Source organism: Salvelinus namaycush, chromosome 21, assembly GCF_016432855.1.
Source record: "Salvelinus namaycush isolate Seneca chromosome 21, SaNama_1.0, whole genome shotgun sequence".
Lineage (NCBI taxonomy): Eukaryota > Metazoa > Chordata > Actinopteri > Salmoniformes > Salmonidae > Salvelinus > Salvelinus namaycush.
The window spans coordinates 33,511,159-33,534,897 of NC_052327.1; the positions used below are offsets into that span (position 1 = coordinate 33,511,159).

Here is a 23,739-nt window from a genome sequence, read left to right on the forward strand (position 1 = left end):
GTGCGTCCACACACACACCACGTCTAGTTAAACGCGTCGTCCACACACACACACGTCATAGTTAAACGCTGTGCGTCCACACACACACACACGTCTAGTTAAACGCGTGCGTCCACACACACACACACACACGTCTAGTTAAAACGCGTGCGTCCACACACACACACACACACACGTCTAGTTAAACGCGTGCGTCCACACACACACACACACACACGTCTAGTTAAACGCGTGCGTCCACACACACACACACCACACGTCTAGTTAAACGCGTGCGTCCACACACACACACACACACACGTCTAGTTAAACGCGTGCGTCCACACACACACACATATTAAACGCGTGCGTCCACACACACCTAGTTAAACGCGTGCGTCCACACACACACACACACACACACGTCTAGTTAAACGCGTGCGTCCACACACACACACACACACGTCTAGTTAAACGCGTGCGTCCACACACACACACACACGTCTAGTTAAACGCGTGCGTCCACACACACACACACACACACGTCTAGTTAAACGCGTGCGTCCACACACACACACACACACGTCTAGTTAAACGCGTGCGTCCACACACACACACACACACACGTCTAGTTAAACGCGTGCGTCCACACACACACACACACGTCTAGTTAAACGCGTGCGTCCACACACACACACACACACGTCTAGTAAACGCGTGCGTCCACACACACACACACACGTCTAGTTAAACGCGTGCGTCCACACACACACACACACGTCTAGTTAAACGCGTGCGCCACACACACACACACACGTCTAGTTAAACGCGTGCGTCCACACACACACACACACACGTCTAGTTAAACGCGTGCGTCCACACACACACGTCTAGTTAAACGCGTGCGTCCACACACACACACACACACGTCTAGTTAAACGCGTGCGTCCACACACACACACACACGTCTAGTTAAACGCGTGCGTCCACACACACACACACACGTCTAGTTAAACGCGTGCGTCCACACACACACACACGTCTAGTTAAACGCTTGCGTCCACACACACGTCTAGTTAAACGCTTGCGTCCACACACACGTCTAGTTAAACGCGTGCGTCCACACACACGTCTAGTTAAACGCGTGCGTCCACACACACACACACGTCTAGTTAAACGCGTGCGTCCACACACACACACACACGTCTAGTTAAACGCGTGCGTCCACACACACACACACACACGTCTAGTTAAACGCGTGCGTCCACACACACGTCTAGTTAAACGCGTGCGTCCACACACACACACACACACGTCTAGTTAAACGCGTGCGTCCACACACACACACACACGTCTAGTTAAACGCGTGCGTCCACACACACACACGTCTAGTTAAACGCGTGCGTCCACACACACACACGTCTAGTTAAACGCGTGCGTCCACACACACACACACGTCTAGTTAAACGCGTGCGTCCACACAACACACGTCTAGTAAACGCGTGCGTCCACACACACACACACGTCTAGTTAAACGCGTGCGTCCACACACACACACACGTCTAGTTAAACGCGTGCGTCCACACACACACACACGTCTAGTTAAACGCGTGCGTCCACACACACACACACACGTCTAGTTACACACACACACACGTCTAGTTAAACTGCGTGCGTCCACACACACACACACGTCTAGTTAAACGCGTGCGTCCACACAACCACGTCTAGTTAAACGCGTGCGTCCACACACACACACACGTCTAGTAAACGCGTGCGCCCACACACACACACACGTCTAGTTAAACGCGTGCGTCCACACACACACACACACGTCTAGTTAAACGCGTGCGTCCACACACACACCACACGTCTAGTTAAACGCGTGCGTCCACACACACACACACGTCTAGTTAAACGCGTGCGTCCACACACACACAACACGTCTAGTAAACGCGTGCGTCCACACACACACACACGTCTAGTTAAACGCGTGCGTCCACACACACACAAGTCTATAAAGGGTCAAACGTCTAGTTAAACGCGTGCGTCCACACACACCACACACGTCTAGTTAAACGCGTGCGTCCACACACACACACACGTCTAGTTAAACGCGTGCGTCCACACACACACACACGTCTAGTTAAACGCGTGCGTCCACACACACACACACGTCTAGTTTAAACGCGTGCGTCCACACACACACACACGTCTAGTTAAACGCGTGCGTCCACACACACACACACGTCTAGTTAAACGCGTGCGTCCACACACACACACCACGTCTAGTTAAACGCGTGCGTCCACACACACACACACACGTCTAGTTAAACGCGTGCGTCCACACACACACACACACGTCTAGTTAAACGCGTGCGTCCACACACACACACACACGTCTAGTTAAACGCGTGCGTCCACACACACACACACACGTCTAGTTAAACGCGTGCGTCCACACACACACACACACGTCTAGTTAAACGCGTGCGTCCACACACACACACACGTCTAGTTAAACGCGTGCGTCCACACACACGTCTAGTTAAACGCGTGCGTCCACACACACGTCTAGTTAAACGCGTGCGTCCACACACACGTCTAGTTAAACGCGTGCGTCCACACACACGTCTAGTTAAACGCGTGCGTCCACACACACGTCTAGTTAAACGCGTGCGTCCACACACACGTCACGTCTAGTTAAACGCGTGCGTCCACACACACGTCTAGTTAAACGCGTGCGTCCACACACACGTCTAGTTAAACGCGTGCGTCCACACACACGTCTAGTTAAACGCGTGCGTCCACACACACACACGTCTAGTTAAACGCGTGCGTCCACACACACACACGTCTAGTTAAACGCGTGCGTCCACACACACACACGTCTAGTTAAACGCGTGCGTCCACACACACACACGTCTAGTTAAACGCGTGCGTCCACACACACACACGTCTAGTTAAACGCGTGCGTCCACACACACACACGTCTAGTTAAACGCGTGCGTCCACACACGTCTAGTTAAACGCGTGCGTCCACACACGTCTAGTTAAACGCGTGCGTCCACACACGTCTAGTTAAACGCGTGCGTCCACACACGTCTAGTTAAACGCGTGCGTCCACACACACACACGTCTAGTTAAACGCGTGCGTCCACACACGTCTAGTTAAACGCGTGCGTCCACACACACACACACGTCTAGTTAAACGCGTGCGTCCACACACACACACACGTCTAGTTAAACGCGTGCGTCCACACACACACACACGTCTAGTTAAACGCGTGCGTCCACACACACACACACGTCTAGTTAAACGCGTGCGTCCACACACACACACACGTCTAGTTAAACGCGTGCGTCCACACACACACACGTCTAGTTAAACGCGTGCGTCCACACACACACACGTCTAGTTAAACGCGTGCGTCCACACACACACACGTCTAGTTAAACGCGTGCGGCCACACCACACACACGTCTAGTTAAACGCGTGCGTCCACACACACACACGTCTAGTTAAACGCGTGCGTCCACACACACACACGTCTAGTTAAACGCGTGCGTCCACACACACACACGTCTAGTTAAACGCGTGCGTCCACACACACACGTCTAGTTAAACGCGTGCGTCCACACACACACGTCTAGTTAAACGCGTGCGTCCACACACACACGTCTAGTTAAACGCGTGCGTCCACACACACACGTCTAGTTAAACGCGTGCGTCCACACACACACGTCTAGTTAAACGCGTGCGTCCACACACACACGTCTAGTTAAACGCGTGCGTCCCACACACACGTCTAGTTAAACGCGTGCGTCCACACACACACGTCTAGTTAAACGCGTGCGTCCACACACACACGTCTAGTTAAACGCGTGCGTCCACACACACACACACACACACGTCTAGTTAAACGCGTGCGTCCACACACACACACGTCTAGTTAAACGCGTGCGTCCACACACACACGTCTAGTTAAACGCGTGCGTCCACACACACACACACACACACACGTCTAGTTAAACGCGTGCGTCCACACACACACACACACACGTCTAGTTAAACGCGTGCGTCCACACACACACACACACACGTCTAGTTAAACGCGTGCGTCCACACACACACACACACACGTCTAGTTAAACGCGTGCGTCCACACACACACACACACGTCTAGTTAAACGCGTGCGTCCACACACACACACACACGTCTAGTTAAACGCGTGCGTCCACACACACGTCTAGTTAAACGCGTGCGTCCACACACACACACGTCTAGTTAAACGCGTGCGTCCACACACACGTCTAGTTAAACGCGTGCGTCCACACACACACACACGTCTAGTTAAACGCGTGCGTCCACACACACACACACGTCTAGTTAAACGCGTGCGTCCACACACACACACACACGTCTAGTTAAACGCGTGCGTCCACACACACACACACGTCTAGTTAAACGCGTGCGTCCACACACACACACACACACACACACACACACGTCTAGTTAAACGCGTGCGTCCACACACACACACACACACGTCTAGTTAAACGCGTGCGTCCACACACACACACGTCTAGTTAAACGCGTGCGTCCACACACACACACGTCTAGTTAAACGCGTGCGTCCACACACACACACGTCTAGTTAAACGCGTGCGTCCACACACACACACACACACACGTCTAGTTAAACGCGTGCGTCCACACACACACACACACACGTCTAGTTAAACGCGTGCGTCCACACACACACACACACACGTCTAGTTAAACGCATGCGTCCACACACACACGTCTAGTTAAACGCGTGCGTCCACACACACACACACACACACACACACACGTCTAGTTAAACGCGTGCGTCCACACACACACACACACACACACGTCTAGTTAAACGCGTGCGTCCACACACACACACACACACACACACACACGTCTAGTTAAACGCGTGCGTCCACACACACACACACACACACACACGTCTAGTTAAACGCGTGCGTCCACACACACACACGTCTAGTTAAACGCGTGCGTCCACACACACACACACACACGTCTAGTTAAACGCGTGCGTCCACACACACACACACACACACGTCTAGTTAAACGCGTGCGTCCACACACACACACGTCTAGTTAAACGCGTGCGTCCACACACACACACACACATCTAGTTAAACGCGTGCGTCCACACACACACACACACACACACGTCTAGTTAAACGCGTGCGTCCACACACACACACACACACACGTCTAGTTAAACGCGTGCGTCCACACACACGTCTAGTTAAATGCGTGCGTCCACACACACACACACACACACGTCTAGTTAAACGCGTGCGTCCACACACACACACACACGTCTAGTTAAACGCGTGCGTCCACACACACACACACACACGTCTAGTTAAACGCGTGCGTCCACACACACACACACACACACGTCTAGTTAAACGCGTGCGTCCACACACACACACACACACACGTCTAGTTAAACGCGTGCGTCCACACACACGTCTAGTTAAACGCGTGCGTCCACACACACACACACACACACACACGTCTAGTTAAACGCGTGCGTCCACACACACACACACACGTCTAGTTAAACGCGTGCGTCCACACACACACACACACGTCTAGTTAAACGCGTGCGTCCACACACACACACACACACACACGTCTAGTTAAACGCGTGCGTCCACACACACACACGTCTAGTTAAACGCGTGCGTCCACACACACACACACACGTCTAGTTAAACGCGTGCGTCCACACACACACACACACGTCTAGTTAAACGCATGCGTCCACACACACACACACGTCTAGTTAAACGCGTGCGTCCACACACACACACACACGTCTAGTTAAACGCGTGCGTCCACACACACACACACACACGTCTAGTTAAACGCGTGCGTCCACACACACACACACGTCTAGTTAAACGCGTGCGTCCACACGTCTAGTTAAACGCGTGCGTCCACACACACACACACACGTCTAGTTAAACGCGTGCGTCCACACACACACACACACGTCTAGTTAAACGCGTGCGTCCACACACACACACACACACACGTCTAGTTAAACGCGTGCGTCCACACACACACACACACACGTCTAGTTAAACGCGTGCGTCCACACACACACACACACACACGTCTAGTTAAACGCGTGCGTCCACACACACACACACGTCTAGTTAAACGCGTGCGTCCACACACGTCTAGTTAAACGCGTGCGTCCACACACACACGTCTAGTTAAACGCGTGCATCCACACACACACACACATGTCTAGTTAAACTACCTTCCCTCCAGGACACCTACACCACCCGATGTCACAGGAAGGCCATAAAGATCAAGGACAACAACCACCCGAGCCACTACCTGTTCACCCCGCTATCATCCAGAAGACCAGGTCAGTACAGGGGCATCACTGCCTGTTCACCCCTCTATCATCCAGAAGACCAGGTCAGTACAGGGGCATCACTGCCTGTTCACCCCGCTACCATCCAGAAGGCCAGGTCAGTACAGGTGCATCACTGCCTGTTCACCCCGCTACCATCCAGAAGGCCAGGTCAGTACAGGGGCATCACTACCTGTTCACCCTGCTATCATCCAGAAGGCCAGGTCAGTACAGGGGCATCACTACCTGTTCACCCTGCTATCATCCAGAAGGCCAGGTCAGTACAGGGGCATCACTACCTGTTCACCCTGCTATCATCCAGAAGGCCAGGTCAGTACAGGGGCATCACTACCTGTTCACCCTGCTATCATCCAGAAGGCCAGGTCAGTACAGGGGCATCACTACCTGTTCACCCCGCTATCATCCAGAAGGCCAGGTCAGTACAGGTGCATCACTACCTGTTCACCCCGCTACCATCCAGAAGGCCAGGTCAGTACAGGGGCATCACTGCCTGTTCACCCCGCTATCATCCAGAAGGCGAGGTCAGTACAGGTGCATCACTGCCTGTTCACCCCGCTACCATCCAGAAGGCCAGGTCAGTACAGGTGCATCACTACCTGTTCACCCCGCTACCATCCAGAAGGCCAGGTCAGTACAGGGGCATCACTGCCTGTTCACCCCGCTACCATCCAGAAGGCCAGGTCAGTACAGGGGCATCACTACCTGTTCACCCCGCTACCATCCAGAAGGCCAGGTCAGTACAGGGGCATCACTACCTGTTCACCCCACTATCATCCAGAAGGCCAGGTCAGTACAGGGGCATCACTGCCTGTTCACCCCGCTATCATCCAGAAGGCCAGGTCAGTACAGGGGCATCACTGCCTGTTCACCCCGCTATCATCCAGAAGGCCAGGTCAGTACAGGGGCATCAAAGCAGGGACCGAGAGACTGAAAAACAGCTTCTATCTCAAGGCCATCAGACTGTTAAACAGCCATCACTAATATTGAGTGGCTGCTGCCAACATACTGACTCATCTCTAGCCACTTTAATAATGAAAAATGTATGTAATAAATGTATCACTAGCCACTTTAAATAATGTTTACATACCCTACAATACTCATCTCAAATGTATATACTGTACTCTATACCATCTACAGCATCTTGCCTATGCCGTTCGGCCATCGCTCATCCATATATTTATATGTACATATTCTTATTCATTCCTTTACACTTGTGTGTGTATAAGGTAGTTGTTGTGAAATTGTTAGATTACTTGTTAGATATTACTGCATGGTCGGAGCTAGAAGCACAAGCATTTCGCTACACTCGCATTAACATCTGCTAACCTTGTGTATGTGACAAATAAAGTTTGATTTGAGCTTCCACCCCCCCACACGTCTCGTTAAACGCGTGCGTCCACACTTCTAGTTAAACACGTGCGTCCACACACACATCTAGTTAAGACCCCTCCTCTCCAACACATCCTTCTCACCCAGCAACACATATTACCCGCACAAATACATCTAGTCTTGTGTTTTTATTCCCAGTTTAATGCCACGGCTGCGATTTAGCACCCTCTGGCAGATGGGGCACAATGGCACAGCTGTAAATATCTGCGCTGTGGGATAGTGGCATATTGAGCACAAAGTAGCAAAACACTCACATAAATGATGACTCCCTTGTCCAGCAGACTCTGCTTCTTTGCGGTCATCACAAAATAGTGTGTGTGGTCTCTGTAGTACACTATGTTCTCCAGATCAATCCCTGCAATCACAAGACAACGCAAAGCTTCATAAAAACCATGTCAGTCATGTTGACCATACAACCAAATTGTTTGACAAGGCCATTGGGAGGATCATTTCCCAAATGCGGTGTGTATCATGACCAATGTGAGTGATGGTACACGACCCTTTCATTAAGAGGTGATTTGAAGGGAGGAGATTCCAGCCTGTCTTCACACTGCTGAACCTCACAAAGCCAAGCAGGCTGCTAGAATCAGCAGCACTAGATCCTCCATGGTGTGTTAGCATGGGAAACATCTTATCTGCTGGTACTTCAGCAAAACACTCCCTTTGTAGGAGACACACTGGTTTCATGGATTAAAACATTTTATTGCGGTTCCCAATGGACTGATGTGATGACACCTAGGGTATCACCATTCCAGGTAAATTAGCCTGATCGCACATCAAAGACCATAAGAGTTGGCAAGACCGCACAAACAGGTCTAAGGCTTGGCTAGAGGTCAATGCCCTGGAGAGTGGTACAGAAGGTGTGTGTGGGGTCAGGTTTGTGAGATGGCCCACCGGTTTCCTCTTTGAGCTCCAGGAAGAACTTCTGGTTGAAGATGAAGGCCACGCCGCTGATCTCCTCCACCTTGGCCTCGGCTGTGGTATTCCTGTTAACGAAGTTGGCTGTGATGGCTATGGCCAGCTTGCCCCGGAACTCTTTCCTCCTGAAACCTACAGTATGCGGCAAAACATCGTTATTGTTCTGCTGACACTCAACATCTAGGAAGTTAATCATTAAACCAGATTAAACTGAGTCAGATTGTGATAAGTCAGAACAATACTTTTTTATTACATAGTGTTAAGGAAAAACAGGCTGGTAAAGGTTAAGATGATGATATAGAACAAAAAGCATTAGGGGCATTTTAAAATACTACCTTCAAACTTTGTCTGAGCAATACTCCTGTCTTGGTGACAACTAACCCATGCATTTTCTTTTTTAGATACAAACTACACTCAAGACTTATCCAAATACTGTAATAGACTTTCACCAGTCACATGACCAGATTCCATCTGTATACCAGCTGTTCATCTTCTCCGGGAGACCTCTGGGTAATGTGCTCTGACACAGGTCAAAGATAACATGCACTATATAGAGTTAACTGCAGATGAAGACAAGTACTTTCAATTAGCTTTTTAATAGAAATTCCAAAGCCAAAAATAGTGAACATTCAATTGCCAAAACAATGAAAATGTTCCATTGTCTGTCATATCCACATACTGTAGACATCATAATAACTTCCTATTGAAGTAATACAATATTTAAGTGTGTATTACTTTGTTTTTGATTACTATTATTTTTAATTCTTTAAAAACATCTTTACATATCTGCTCAGGCAGTAGCAGCCACCCAATGTTATCTTTGTGCCATCTTCAGTCATCCAATTTAGCTAGGCTAGCCAGCCAAAGTATGCTGCAGAGCTGTCTGACAAAATAGTTTTACTAGTTCAAAGTAGATAGTTCGTTAAAGTATGACTTGTCTCGATCCCTCTCTCTCATCGTTGTGTTCATTCCTCTCTCATGGTCTGTGTGTAGCTTACCTAGCAGGCATAACAGTGTATCCATCTGGCTGACTTGGAAAAAACAGGTGCAATAAATTATGGTCATTGTAGTTAATAACCAAGTTTGTGTTAAACTAGGTTGAATATTTGCTTAATGAAAACTACAACTCCCTTCAGCCCAGCTTCCCACATACTTCTTGATTTCTCTTGTGAATGAATGGATTTCTCTAGAGAAACGGAGAGTTGGGCTCGAAAAAAATACAAATTAAATGTTGGTCAATTAGTTGTTTAATTACCACTTTTTATTTTACAAAAATGTAGGTTAATAGCCCAGTACAACTTATTCCCTCAGGCATGTTCTCTCACATCCTGGAACAACGTGTGCAGCTCTATTGGACTTTACCCCTTAAGACATGACTGAAATTGAAAGCATGTCATGACCATAAAGTGTTTATGACTGGCAAGCTAAGGGACAAATTGTTGTTTTTGCTCCTTTAGTTGAACATGTTTCCAAGACCAGGCTTATATTGTTCAGGTGTGCAACTTCAGCCATGCCCAAGAGTCTTACAGACTTTAAATGTTTACACAGTCAAACATTGTGTGTAGAGCAAATAACGTCTCCATCATGTGTTCTGCTCACCGTCTAGCGTGTTTTTGCGTCCATCTGCGCCAATCACCACATCAAAGTCAAAGTCAACGAGGGGGTGGTTTTCTGGTCTGATCTCTGCTCTCCATCCAGGCCCTGGAAAAAGGACAACATACAGTATATGGCAGTGGAAAGCCATAACAATACAGCAATAGTCAACATTTTCTATTACTGTTAAGGTTGCATTTGATATATGTTTGTTATTGATTACAAGTCACTACATTGTGCTTTTTGATTAATGTGAAGGCACTGTTAAATACACAGCTAAGTTGTCTCCAATTATAAATAGCTGAAGTCTTGCTGAGGGTTTGTAATCTTTCACAACGCAGCGTGGTAAGTGGCAATGACGCAGAGAGAACAGAGACCCTCTCCATATCAGCTCAACACTTCTGCCACAGTCTCACAGAAACACACCGTGCCCACGGCACATTCTCCTAAGGTACCCACTTAAGAACATCGTCACTGCTGCAGAGGACACATTGCAACCCTAAATTTAAGCTCGTCTCCCATCTTTATCAGTCGAATGACAACCACATGCTACAGTATAAAAACGAACGGGGGTAAAAGAGGGGGTTTGTTCAAATTCAATGTTTAAAATCAAGTGGGGAAGTAATTGCAGCTGAGGGACTATGGAATACAGCTTCAGAAATATACAGTACTAGTCATGAGTTGAGACTGACTCATTCAATGGTTTTTATTTTTTTTACATTGTAGAGTAATAGTTAAAACATTACTATGAAATCATGTAGTAACCAAAAGTGTTAAATCAAAATATATTTTATTTGAGATTCTTCAAAGTAAACCCCCTTTGCCTTGACAGCTTTGCACACTCTGGGCACGCTCTCAACCAACTTCACCTGGAATGCTTTAACAACAATCTTGAAGGAGTTCCCACATATGCTGAGCACTTGTTGTCTGCCATTACACAGCCTGGAGGTGTGTTCAGTCATTGTCCTGATGAAAAACAAAATTAATTCCCATCTGGTTTGTGCTTAGTGGGACTGGCAAATTGATGAAGAATGTTGTGGTAGTCATGCTGGTTAAGTGTGCCTTGAATTCTAAATAATTCACCAAGTGTTACCAGCAAAGCACCCCCACGCTTAATGGTGAGAACCACACATGCAGAGATCAATTGTTCACCTACTCTGCGTTTCACAAAGACACAGCGGTTGGAACCAAAAATCTCAAATTTGGACTTAGATTTCCACTGGTTTAATGTCTATTGCTCGTGTTTCTTGGCCCAAGCAAGTCTTATTATTGGTGTCCTTTAGTAGTGGTTTCTTTGCAGCAACTCAACCACGGAGGCCCGATTCACACAGTCTCCTCTGAAAAGTTGATGTTGAGAGGTGTCTGTTCTTTGAACTCTGAAGCATTTATTTGGCCTGCAATCTGAGGAGCAGTTAACTCTAATGAACTTACGGGTCTCCCTTTCCTGTGGTGGTCCTCATGAGAGCCAGTCTCTTCATAGCTCTTGGTCTTTGCAACTGCAATTGAAAAACTTTCAAAGTGCTTGACATTATCCAGATTGACTGACCATGTCTTAAAGTAAAAATGGACTGTCATTTCTCTTTGCTTATTTGAGCTGTTCTTGGTCTATCTTCTGAATACCACCGCTATCTTGTCACAACAACTGATGGCTCAAACGCATTTAGGAAAGAAATACCAAATTAACAAGGCACACCTGTTAATTGAAATGCATTCAAGGTGACTACCTCATGAAGCTGGTTGAGAGAATGCCAAGAGTGTACAAAGCTGTCAAGGCAAAGGGTGGCTACTTTGAAGAATCTCAAATATATTGTTTAACACTTTTTTTGGTTACTACATGATTCTATGTGTGTCATTTCATTGTAGATTAATAGTGAAGACATCAACTATGTAGAAAATAGTAAAAATAAAGAAAAACCATGGAATGAATAGGTGTCCAAACTTTTGACTGGTATGTCAACAAATCAAAATGAGATGATTGTGGACTTCAGGAAACAGCAGAGGGAGCACCCCCATATCCACATCGAAGGGACAGCAGTGGAGAAGGTGGAACGTTTTAAACGCCTCTGCGTACACGTCACAGACAAACTGAAATGGTCCACCCACACAGACAGTGGTGAAGGCGCAACAGCACCTCAACCTCAGGAGGCTGAAGAAATTTGGCTTGTCACACAAAACCCTGACAAACTTTTACAGATGCACAGTCGAGAGCATCCTGTCGGGCTGTATTGCAGCCTGGTACGGCAACTGCACCGCCCTCAACTGCAAGGCTCTCCAGAGGGTGGTGCGGTTCGCACAACGCATCACCGGGGGCAAACTACCTGCCCTCCATGACACATACAGCAAAAAGATCATCAAGGACATCAACCACCCGAGCCACTGCCTGTTCACACCGATACCCATCCAGAAGGAGAGGTCAGTACAGGTGCATCAAAGCTGGGACCTAGAGACGAAAAACAGCTTCCATCTCAAAGCCATCAGACTGTTAAACAGCAATTACTAACAGAGGCTGCTGCCTACATTGAGACCCAATCACTGGCCAGTTGAATAAATGGATAACTAGTCATTTTATACAATGCACTCTTAATAAAATGTTTACATATCTTACATTACTGATATATGTACAGTTGAAGTCGGAAGTTTACATACACCTTAGCCAAATACATTTAAACTCCGTTTTTCACAATTCCTGACATTTAATCCTAGTAAAATTCCCTGTCTTAGGTCAGTTAGGATCACCACTTTATTTTAAGAATTTAAAATGTCAGAATAATAGTAGAGAGAATGATTTATTTCAGCTTTTATTTCTTTCATCACATTCCCAGTGGGTCAGAAGTTTACATACACTCAATTAGTATTTGGTAGCATTGCCTTTAAATTGTTTAACTTGGGACAAACGTTTTAGGTAGCCTTCCACAAGCTTCCCACAATAAGTTGGGTGAATTCTGGCCCATTCCTCCTGACAGAGCTGGTGTTTGAGTCAGGTTTGTAGGCCTTCTTGCTCGCACATGCTTTTTCAGTTCTGCCCACAAATTTTCTATAGGATTGAGGTCAGGGCTTTGTGATGGCCACTCCAATACCTTGACTTCGTTGTCCTTAAATCATTTTGCCACATCTTTGGAAGTATGCTTCAGGTTATTGTCCATTTGGAAGACCTATTTGCGACCAAGCTTTAACTTCCTGACTGATGTCTTGAGCTGTTGCTTCAATATATCCACATCAATTTCCTCCCTCATTATGCAATCTATTTTGTGAAGTGCACCAGTCCCTCCTGCAGCAAAGCACCCCTGATGCTGCCACCCCGTGCATCACGATTGTGATGATGTTCTTCGGCTTGCAAGCCTCCCCCTTTTTCCTCCAAACATAACGATGGTCATTATGGCCAAACAGTTCTGTTTTTGTTTCATCAGACCAGACGACATTTCTCCAAAAAGTACGATCTTTGTCCCCATGTGCAGTTGCAAACCGTAGTCTGTCTTTTTTCTGGTGATTTGGAGCAGTGGCTTCTTCCATGCTGAGTGGCCTTTCAGGTTATGTCGATATAGATACTTTTGTACCCGTTTCCTCCAGCACCTTGACAAGGTCCTTTGCTGTTGTTCTGGGATTGATTTGCACTTTTTGCACCAAAGTACGTTCATCTCTAGGAGACAGAACGCGTCTCCTTCCTGAGCGGTATAACGGCTGCGTGGTCCCATGGTGTTTATACTTGCGTACTATTGTTTGTACAGATGAACGTGGTACCTTCAGGCGTTTGAAAATTACTCCCAAGGATGAACCAGACTTGTGGAGGTCTAAAAAAAAAAAGTTCTGAGGTCGTGGCTGATTTCTTTTGTTTTTCCCATGATGTCAAGCAAAGAGGCACAGAGTCTGAAGGTAGGCCTAGAAATACATCCACAGGTACACCTCCAATTGAGGCTAATTGACATAATTTGATTATCAGAAGCTTCTAAAGCATGACATGATTTTCTGGAATTTTCCAAGCTGTTTAAAGGCACAGTCAATTTAGTGTATGTAAACTTCTGACCCACTGGAATTGTGATAAAGTGAATTATAAGTGAAATAATCTGTCTGTAAACAAAAATGTATTGTGTCATGCACGAAGTAGATGTCCTAACCGACTTGCCAAAACAATATTTTGTTAACAAGACATTTGTGGAGTGGTTGAAAAACAAGTTAATGACTCCAACCTAAGTGTATGTAAACTTCCGAATTCAACTGTATACCATCTATTGCACCTTGCCTATGCCGCTCGGCCATTGCTCATCCATATACATATTCTCATTCACCCCTTTAGATGTGTGTATTAGGTAGTTGTTGGGGAATTGTTAGATATTACTGCACTGTTGGAACAAGAAGCACAAGCATTTCGCTACACTCGCATTAACTGCTAACCATGTGTATGTGACAAATAAAATGTGATTTTGCATCAACTAAAATTAGGCAAGCAAAACTGACCTACAAAGCATATGCGCTTCACTGCAGACCTAGAGGCAGCCTCTACTCATAAATGGAATTATGCGAGCACGTGTTTCTAAATCAAGAACACAAAATTGAGAAGTAGGCAATCCATCTGTGGCGTGTGATGTCATTTTGATCAAGTACCAGGGCTTGAGGGAGAGAAAGACCTAGTACAGCCAACCAATGAAAATCAGCAATAGTGTTAACCATACAAACTCAACATGAACAACAATGAACAGAAATGTAATAAGCAGATTTCTAACAAACATTTAAGCATGAAACAAACATCAGCACTAGACAGCTTGCCAAGGTTATGTTAACATGGCATGGAGGTTTAAAATGCTGAACCATGCTTTCACAGACGGATGCTGGACCTGATATCATTGTGTTGGATTGAAATGTGTTCGACAGAAAGACGAAAAACATGACCAGTTCCTGTCCAGAGGTGGGAAAAGCTGTATTTTCTGACTGAACCAAAAGAGTCACCTTCATTCTCCTGGTTCTCCGGTGGCTCCAACAGTTTGACAAACTCCACGTTGACATGGACCTCCACCCCCACAATGAGGGAGACCTTCAGTAGCATGAGCTGGAGCTGGCAAATACCTTCAGACACATACAAAGTATAATTAGGCAACAAGGCCAGAGAGGGTGTGGTATATAGCCAACATACCACAGCTAAACCGTGGTATATTGGCCATATACCACAAGCCTGAGGTGCCTTATTGCTATTATAATTTGGTTACCAACATAATTAGAGCAGTAAAAATAAACTTGATCATACCCTTGGTATACGGTCTAATGTACCACGGCTGTTAGCCAATCAGCTTTCAAGGCGCGAACCACACAGTTTAGACCTGACAACATTTAACCAACTACACAAAATTAGTCTCATAACCTGTGGCCTTGCTAGGCTTCGAGATACACGGTTAGTGAACTGCCACTCCATTCTGAGGTGTAGCAGCTGGTAAGTCTGTTGTTTTCAACTTCACAAGTTAACCTGAGAAACATTGTCCATATCAGCGAGTATTTAGGACTCTATTACTAAAACAGAGGGTCAGGAAAGGCAGCATCTCATACACGGGGATAGAATAAGCCTCATAGGAACAAGATGGACATCTCTATGGAAACATCTCCGTGGGAGGGGGGGGAGAATAATTCACCCAGTTGCCAAATGTTCCGATAAATGACACCAGAAGGCCAGTTTGTCTCAGCAGTGGTTTTGAAACACACAGCATTTGCATTTATGGGCTCCTCCACTTTGCATGTTGTTATCTAAGGCACAGCAGTTGCAGGGAGATAACACTCACACGTCAGATTTCTTAGCATAGCAAGCCAGATATATAAAAAAAGATATATAAAGAAATCCAACTGAAGAATGTGGAGTGAGTGAGGAGGAAGAGATCATGTAATAATGTTACCATCTGATAAATCTTTCAGCCACATTCAACTTCCGTCAGTTTTCCCAAGCAGAACAGCAAAACAAGGAAGAATAACATTACTTAACATCATTTCCTATGAGATGGAGAATGACATTAGCAGTACAATACTTACTGATGTGGTCTATGGCTCCAGCACAGAATTTGCCGTAGAACTTCTTGGCCCCGAGGCCCCTGAGGTCATGGATGGTGTAGGGCCACAGATGCAGCACGTTGTTCCTGGAAAAGGTGTCCCTCTTCTCAATCACCACCACCTTGGCCCCCAGCAGAGCCAGCTCGATGGCCGTACGCAGACCACAGGGGCCCCCTCCGATGATCAGACACTTGAGAGAGAGACTTCGTCATCAGTGTACAATACAAACTGTAATTAAAACAACCAGGAGAAACATCCCACATGATCAACAAACTGTTGCAGGAGGTGAAATTAGGTGAGATTACAGAAAATGCTATTAGCTACATCAAAGGTGATCACCTCTTCAACATTAGTTCTATTGTATTGCAACCTCTGATATTAAACATCAAAGATTAAAACAAGGCCTCATAAGGAGAACATATCAATACAGCATATAGGGCCCCATTATGAAATCAGGTTTCATATCCTACAATAAAACATAACCACTGTAGTCATTTCACTGGTGTGATCCACTGACCTCTGTTCACTGAAGGCATGACAGAGCAGTGAGATTACCTTATCCTCTGCCGTAGTTGTTGGTCTGTCATGTGGGCAACTCCACGGTAACAGAATGACGTGGATACATTAGTGAAAAATCCCAGTACGCCAAACAAAAACCAATGATTGCAAAGTTAAATAGACCATATAAAACTATGCACAAGGACGACTTTTAACAAATTCCACTGGAAATCTTACAAAACACATTTACTTCAAGAACAGTGAAGATTCAAAGTTTGGTAACAGAATGACGCCACAAACCACAATTCGTGTTTAGAGTTGTATTGTTTGTGACTCAAACATCTGAGTGTCAGGTATTTGAAGGTTACTAGGCCAGTCCGGGCCTGAGTGTGGTGGATTTGAATGAGCTGATCTCACGCCACTGACCGCACTTGGACATGGTGCATGGATGTCTGCTATGCATTATGGGGGATTTGTCTCACCAGACAACCAGCGTTGCTGAAAGGGGTCAGCTGATTCCAGTCAAACTAAGTCCTCAAGAGATACTTTATGTGCCATTCATGAGGTTGTTATTACTAGAGACTTGACATATGGTATTTCAACTACACAGCTTGCAAAATCTCAGCATGCATAGTATTCAACAGAATTAAAGCCCATTTAGACCAAACAAAGGCGACAATGAACTGTTGGAATGAAAGGAATTAATTGGTCCTAATGTGGCTCTGTACAAGGTGAATGATTGTCACTGGGATATGGAGACGAGTGTGTTATTTGGCTCTGTGTGGAGCTGTGGGTTTTGGGCTATTCTTAGAGAATGCTCGAGTCAGCACGCACGTTGTTGTGTACCGTTTCCAGAGCTTGTCATGAACCCTACACAGATCGAACCATAAGAGGTCAACTAAGGGGGGAAAAAAACAGTTGTCACTTTTACTGGACACAACAATAAGGATGATGAGTTAAGTCCCTGCAAGTCTGGCAGGGCCAATACGCAGGTGTTTACCCACGTGTGACAGCAGTGTTTTTAAAGGTCTGGCAAAATACAAGTTTCCTTGTTTATTGAGATGTCTTGTCTATACTGAAGCTGTGAGAAACTGGTGCTGCCATACAGAGGTGTATCCAGTGTCATTCAGGTTCAGACACGATGCCCAGATGAGGGATTTCACAAAAGACCAGACCTAGTTTCATAATGAACATTTTTTGTTAACATCTGTACAATGTAAACATATGGTGATATTTCATCACTTTCAGACACAAAACCCAACCCTGATTGGTTCATGGGTCCCTGTGCACACATGAAATCCAAGATCCCTTAATACTGCTGCACTATTTAACAAATACAGTACCAGCCAAAAATTTGTACACACACCTACTCATTCCAGGGGTTCTTTATTTTTACTATATTGTAGAATAATAGCGAAGAAAACAAAACTATGAAATAACATATGGAAACATGTACTAACCAAAAAGAAAAAAGTGTTAACTAAAATATATTTTACATTTGAGATTCTTCACAAGGAGCCACCCATTGCATTCTCTCAACCAGCTTCATGACGTAGTCACCTGGAATGCATTTAAATTAAAAAAGGTGTTCCTTGTTAAAAGTAAATTAGTGGAATTTATTTTTCTTAATGCGTTTAAGCCAATCAGTTGTGTTGTGACAAGGTAGGGGGGGTATACAGAAGTTAGCCCTATTATGGCAAGAACAGCTCAAATAAGCAAGGAGAAAGGACTGTCCATCATTACTTTAAGACATGAAGGTCAGTCAATAAGGAAAATGTCAAGAACTTTGAAAGTGCAAAAACCATCAAGCGCTATGATGAAACTGGCTCTCACGAGGACCGCCACAGGAAAGAAAGAGTTTCCTCTGCTACAGCGGATAAGTTCATTAGAGTTAACTGCACCTCAGATTGCAGCCCAAATAAATGTGTCAGAGTTCAAGTAACAAACATCAACTGTTCAGAGGAGACCGTGAATCAGGCCTTCATGGTGGAATTGCTGCAAAGAAACCACTACTAAAAGGACACCAATAAGAAGAAGAGACTTGCTTGAGCCAAGAAACACGAGCAATGGACAATAGACCGGTGGAAATCTGTCCTTTGGTCTCGTGATTCTAAATTTGAGATTTTTGGTTCCAACCGCTGAGTCTGACGCAGAATGTGAATGGATGATCTCTGCATGTGTGGTTCCCACCCTGTAGCCTGGAGGTGTGATGGTGCTTTGCTGGTGACTCATTAGAATTCAAGGCACACTTAACCAGTATGGCTACCACATCATTCTGCAGCGATATGCCATCCCATCTGGTTTGCACTTAGTGGGACTATCATTTGTTTTTCAACAGGACAATGACCCAACACACCTCTAGGCTGCGTAAGGGCTATTTGACCAAAGAGAGTGATGGAGTGCTGCATCAGATGACCTGGCCTCCACAATCACCCAACCTCAACCCAATTGAGATGGTTTGGGATAAGTGGAACCGCAGAGTGAAGGAAAAGCAGCAAACAAGTGCTCAGCATGTGGGAACTCCTTCAAGATGATTGGAAAAGAATTACTCATGAAGCGTTTTGAGAGAATGCCAAGAGTCTACAAAGCTGTCATCAAGGCAAAGGGTGGCTACTTTGAAGAATCTCAAATATATCGATTTGTTTAACACTTTTTTGGTTACTACATGATTCCATATGTTTTATTTCATAGTTTTGATGTCTTCACTATTCTTCTACCTTGTTGAAAATAAAGGAACACCCTTGAATGAGTAGGTGTGTCCAAACTTGACTGGTACTGTACGTTGAATTTATGAAATATAAAAAATACAAACTCCAGGCGATGCTTTCCAAAGGTCTGGAGGGTCAACAATTCAATACAACTGACATACTCAAGCGAATCACCCATATGGAATGCGAGTGTATATTACAATATCACTGTGTACATTTTATTTATTTAACTAGGCAAGTCAGTTAAGAACAAATTCTTATTTACAATGACGGCCTACAGCAGGCCAAACCCGGACAACACTGGGCCAATCGTGCACCGCCCAATCACGGCCAGTTGTGATACAGCCCGAATTCGAACCAGGGTGTCTGTAGTGACACCTCAAGCACTGAGATGCAGTGCCTTAGACCATTGCGCCACTAGGGCGTGAACCATTCTGAATGAATAGGATATGCAAATATACATTTGGTACATAAACAAGCAAGCATAAGAACCAAAACTATTCCAGTCACTACAGCAATGTAAAACAAAAACCATAATCCCACTTTAAAATGGGAGGCAAGAAAATAGTTGTCCATGGAATTTGGCTAGTCTACAGTTGTGGCCAAAAGTTTTGAGAATGACACAAATTATGATTTCCACAAAGTTTGCTGCGTCAGTGTCTTTAGATATTTTTGTCAGATGTTACTATGGAATACTGAAGTATAATTACAAGCATTTCATAAGTGTCAAAGGCTTTTATTGACAATGACATGAAGTTGATGCAAAGAGTCAATATTTGCAGGGTTGACCCTTCTTTTCAAGACCTCTGCAAGCCACCCTGGCATGCTGTAAATTAACTTCTGGGACACATCCTGACTGATGGCAGCCCATTCTTGCATAATCAATGCTTGGAGTTTGTCAGAATTTGTGGGTTTTTGTTTGTCCACCCGCCTCTTGAGGATTGACCACAAGTTCTCAATGGGATTAAAGTCTGGGGAGTTTCCTGCCCATGGACCCAAAATATTGATGTTTTGTTCCCCGAGCCCCTTAGTTATCACTTTGCCTTATGGCAAGGTGCTCCATCATGCTGGAAAAGGCATTGTTCGTCACCAAACTGTTCCTGGATGGTTGGGAGAAGTTGCTCTCAGAGGAAGTGTTGGTACCATTCTTTATTCATGGCTGTGTTCTTAGGCAAAATTGTGAGTGAGCCCACTCCCTTGGCTGAGAAGCAACCCCACACATGAACGGTCTCAGGATGCTTTACTGTTGGCATGACACAGGACTGATGGTTGCGCTGCCCTTGTCTTCTCCGGACAAACTTTATTCCGGATGCCCCAAACAATCGGAAAGGGGATTCAGAGAAAATGACTTTACCCCCAGTCCTCAGCAGTCCAATCCCTGTACCTTTTGCAGAATATCAGTCTGTCCCTGATGTTTTTCCTGGAGAGAAGTGGCTTCTTTGCTGCCCTTCTTAACACCACGCCATCCTCCAAAAGTCTTCACCTCACTGTGCGTGCAGATGCACTCACACCTGCCTGCTGCCATTCCTGTGCAAGCTCTGTACTGGTGGTGCCCCGATCCCGCAGCTGAGTCAACTTTAGGAGACGGTCCTGGCGCTTGCTGGACTTTCTTGGGCGCCCTGAAGCCTTCTTCACAACAATTGAACCGCTCTCCTTGAAGTTCTTGATGATCCGATAAATGGTTTATTTAGGTGCAATCTTACTGGCAGCAATATCCTTGCCTGTGAAGCCCTTTTTGTGCGAAGCAATGATGACGGCACGTGTTTCCTTGCAGGTAACCATGCTTGACAGAGGAAGAACAATGATTCTAAGCACCACCCTCCTTTTGAAGCTTCCAGTCTGTTACTCGAACTCAATCAGCATGGTAGAGTGATCTCCAGCCTTGTCCTCGTCAACACTCACACCTGTGTTAACGAGAGAATCACTGACATGATGTTAGCTGGTCCTTTTGTGGCAGGGCTGAAATGCAGTGTAAATGTTTTTGGGGGATTCAGTTCATCTGCATGGCAAATAGGGACTTGGCAATTAATTGCAATTCATCTGATCACTCTTCATAACATTCTGGAGTATATGCAAATTGCCATCTAACAAATTGAGGCAGGAGACTTTGAAAATTAATATTTGTGTCATTCAACTTTTGGCCACGACTGTAGACTATCAGACAAGCACCACCGTCATCTAGGCCTATCTAACTCCAGCATCCTTCCCTTAGGACCTCTAATATTTTCCTCTGAGAATTTTGTCATTCAAACACTACGCTAAACATTCAAGAAAACGTACACCCAAAATGGGCAGAAATAATATTTTTTCAAAACAGCCTGCATTATCAAATCCATTGTGTCGTAATGGATTTGCTGATTTTGCACTGTCAAATAATTTGTTTCATGTGTGAGGAGGTTAATCATGCTTTCTTTGTTTGACATGATCCTGTGGACGTGTGCAGTGTAGCTGTTTCCGTATTGCTCCCATAAGAAGCGGCTACCAGCTGGGTGTGTAGGGATATCTCAAAACAGTATAAGAGATACACAGCAAAAGTCTGTCGTGCATCATAACATTACCATGAAATATAAGTCACATAATGAACCTACTGTACAACTAGTACTTTAACATACTGTAAATAGTACTTTAACCTCTAGAGTAGCTGCTGCCTTGGCAGGAACTAAGGAATCATTACAAATACATTTGACCAACATTTTTTAAGTAAGAACCACTTTTCAAGTTGTAAACTATAGTTTTGAGTGAATGTGAATTGATGTCACAGGGCTTCAATTTGATTAAAAAAATAAACTGTAGTCTGGTTCATAGTAGTAAAGATAAAAAAGTAGCCTATTCCGTCACAGACGGTGACCAGAATCTTCGCTACATCTGACACATATAAATCAAAACCAACCAGCTATGAATCATCATTCCTTATGCAGATATGGGATATTAGCATGGAGATTATCATGTATTCAATCCCAATGTGGAAGGTCTGCCCAAAGGCAAATAGGGTTTATTCATTTTAGGCTTCTTCCTTACAATTGACATGGTAACTGCCAAAATAATGGAAACACTTGAGCAAATGAGGGATACGAAGTATATTGAAAGCAGCTGCTTCCACACAGCTATGGTGCCGATGTTAATTACGCAAATAACATCACGCTTATGTATAAAAATGCTGGGCAGGCCATTATTTTGGCTACCATGCATATGCCCTCATTTACATTGACCCACTATTTATTTTAATTATTTTGCACTGACTCCCTTGCACACTCACTAGACTCTACCCCCACACACTACACTGACAATCCAACATACAAATATTGACACCGCACACATGCACGCACGCTGCTGCTACTGTTTATTATACAGTATATCCTGATTGTTTAGTCACTTTTACCACTACCCACACTTGAACACTTATGGGAGATTCTGGAGCGGCGCCTGAGTCAACGTTACTGTGAAAGCACAGGTTGGTGGTACCATAATTGGGAAGGACGGGCTCGTGGTAATGCCTGGAGCGGAATACCATTCCATTGTCCCATTCCAGACATTATTAGGAGGCGTCCTCCCCTCAGCAGCCTCCATTGTGTAAAAGCTTGGGTGATTTCTTACCCTAGTGCCCTCACAGGCTTGGGCTTTCTTGTACTCCTTGTGGCCGGCTCTCTTGTCCAGTTTCGTCCAGAGGGCCTTGGCCTTCCAGTTGGTGACCGTGGCTTTGAGGTTGCTGTAGAAGTTCCTGTAGTCCAGCGGGTCCAGATCCATCTGCCTGCATAAGATACTAAAGGCCTGCATAGTGCCCTTACACGTGGACGCCTGGACAAAGTTCTCAAAGAGCTGCCTGGCCTGAGCACTCCTCTCATCCTCTGTTTCACACATCTTCCGTTTTGGAGACTGTCTGGGCAGTCCCTCGCTCCAGCCCCAGCCCTCACAGGCTTAGTTAGACTATGACAACTGCCATCTCAGCGGGTTCTGGAAAGGAAAATGGCATTTGATTTTATTACAGCGTCACTCCGCACTCAGACTAAGTAATCTAGACATTTGCTCTGTGGGAGACCATATCAAGTAATAATGTTACATGGTAATTAATAGCACGCCTAATAAAACATGACAAAAATGTATTGTCTTAAAAAGTCCACAAGAATAATTTGCACCCTGTAGCTTGATTATGTTACTGGACCTTTTTAAAAATCAA

At 45.4% G+C, this 23,739-nt stretch overlaps 1 protein-coding gene across 1 annotated transcript in view; it reads right to left on the bottom strand.

Moving 5' to 3' along the window:
* mical2b (microtubule associated monooxygenase, calponin and LIM domain containing 2b) overlaps positions 1-23,510 on the bottom strand; it is a 79,031-nt gene extending 55,521 nt beyond the window's left edge. Inside the window, exons 1-6 of the mRNA XM_039016910.1 lie at positions 23,160-23,510; positions 16,342-16,549; positions 15,277-15,393; positions 10,342-10,443; positions 8,719-8,874; positions 8,079-8,179 (exon numbers count right to left, since the gene is read on the bottom strand). Coding sequence (XP_038872838.1) covers positions 8,079-8,179; positions 8,719-8,874; positions 10,342-10,443; positions 15,277-15,393; positions 16,342-16,549; positions 23,160-23,423 — 948 coding nt within the window. The 5' untranslated portion in view covers positions 23,424-23,510. The remainder of the gene's footprint in view (positions 1-8,078; positions 8,180-8,718; positions 8,875-10,341; positions 10,444-15,276; positions 15,394-16,341; positions 16,550-23,159) is intronic.
* Between the last annotated feature and the right edge of the window lie 229 nt (positions 23,511-23,739).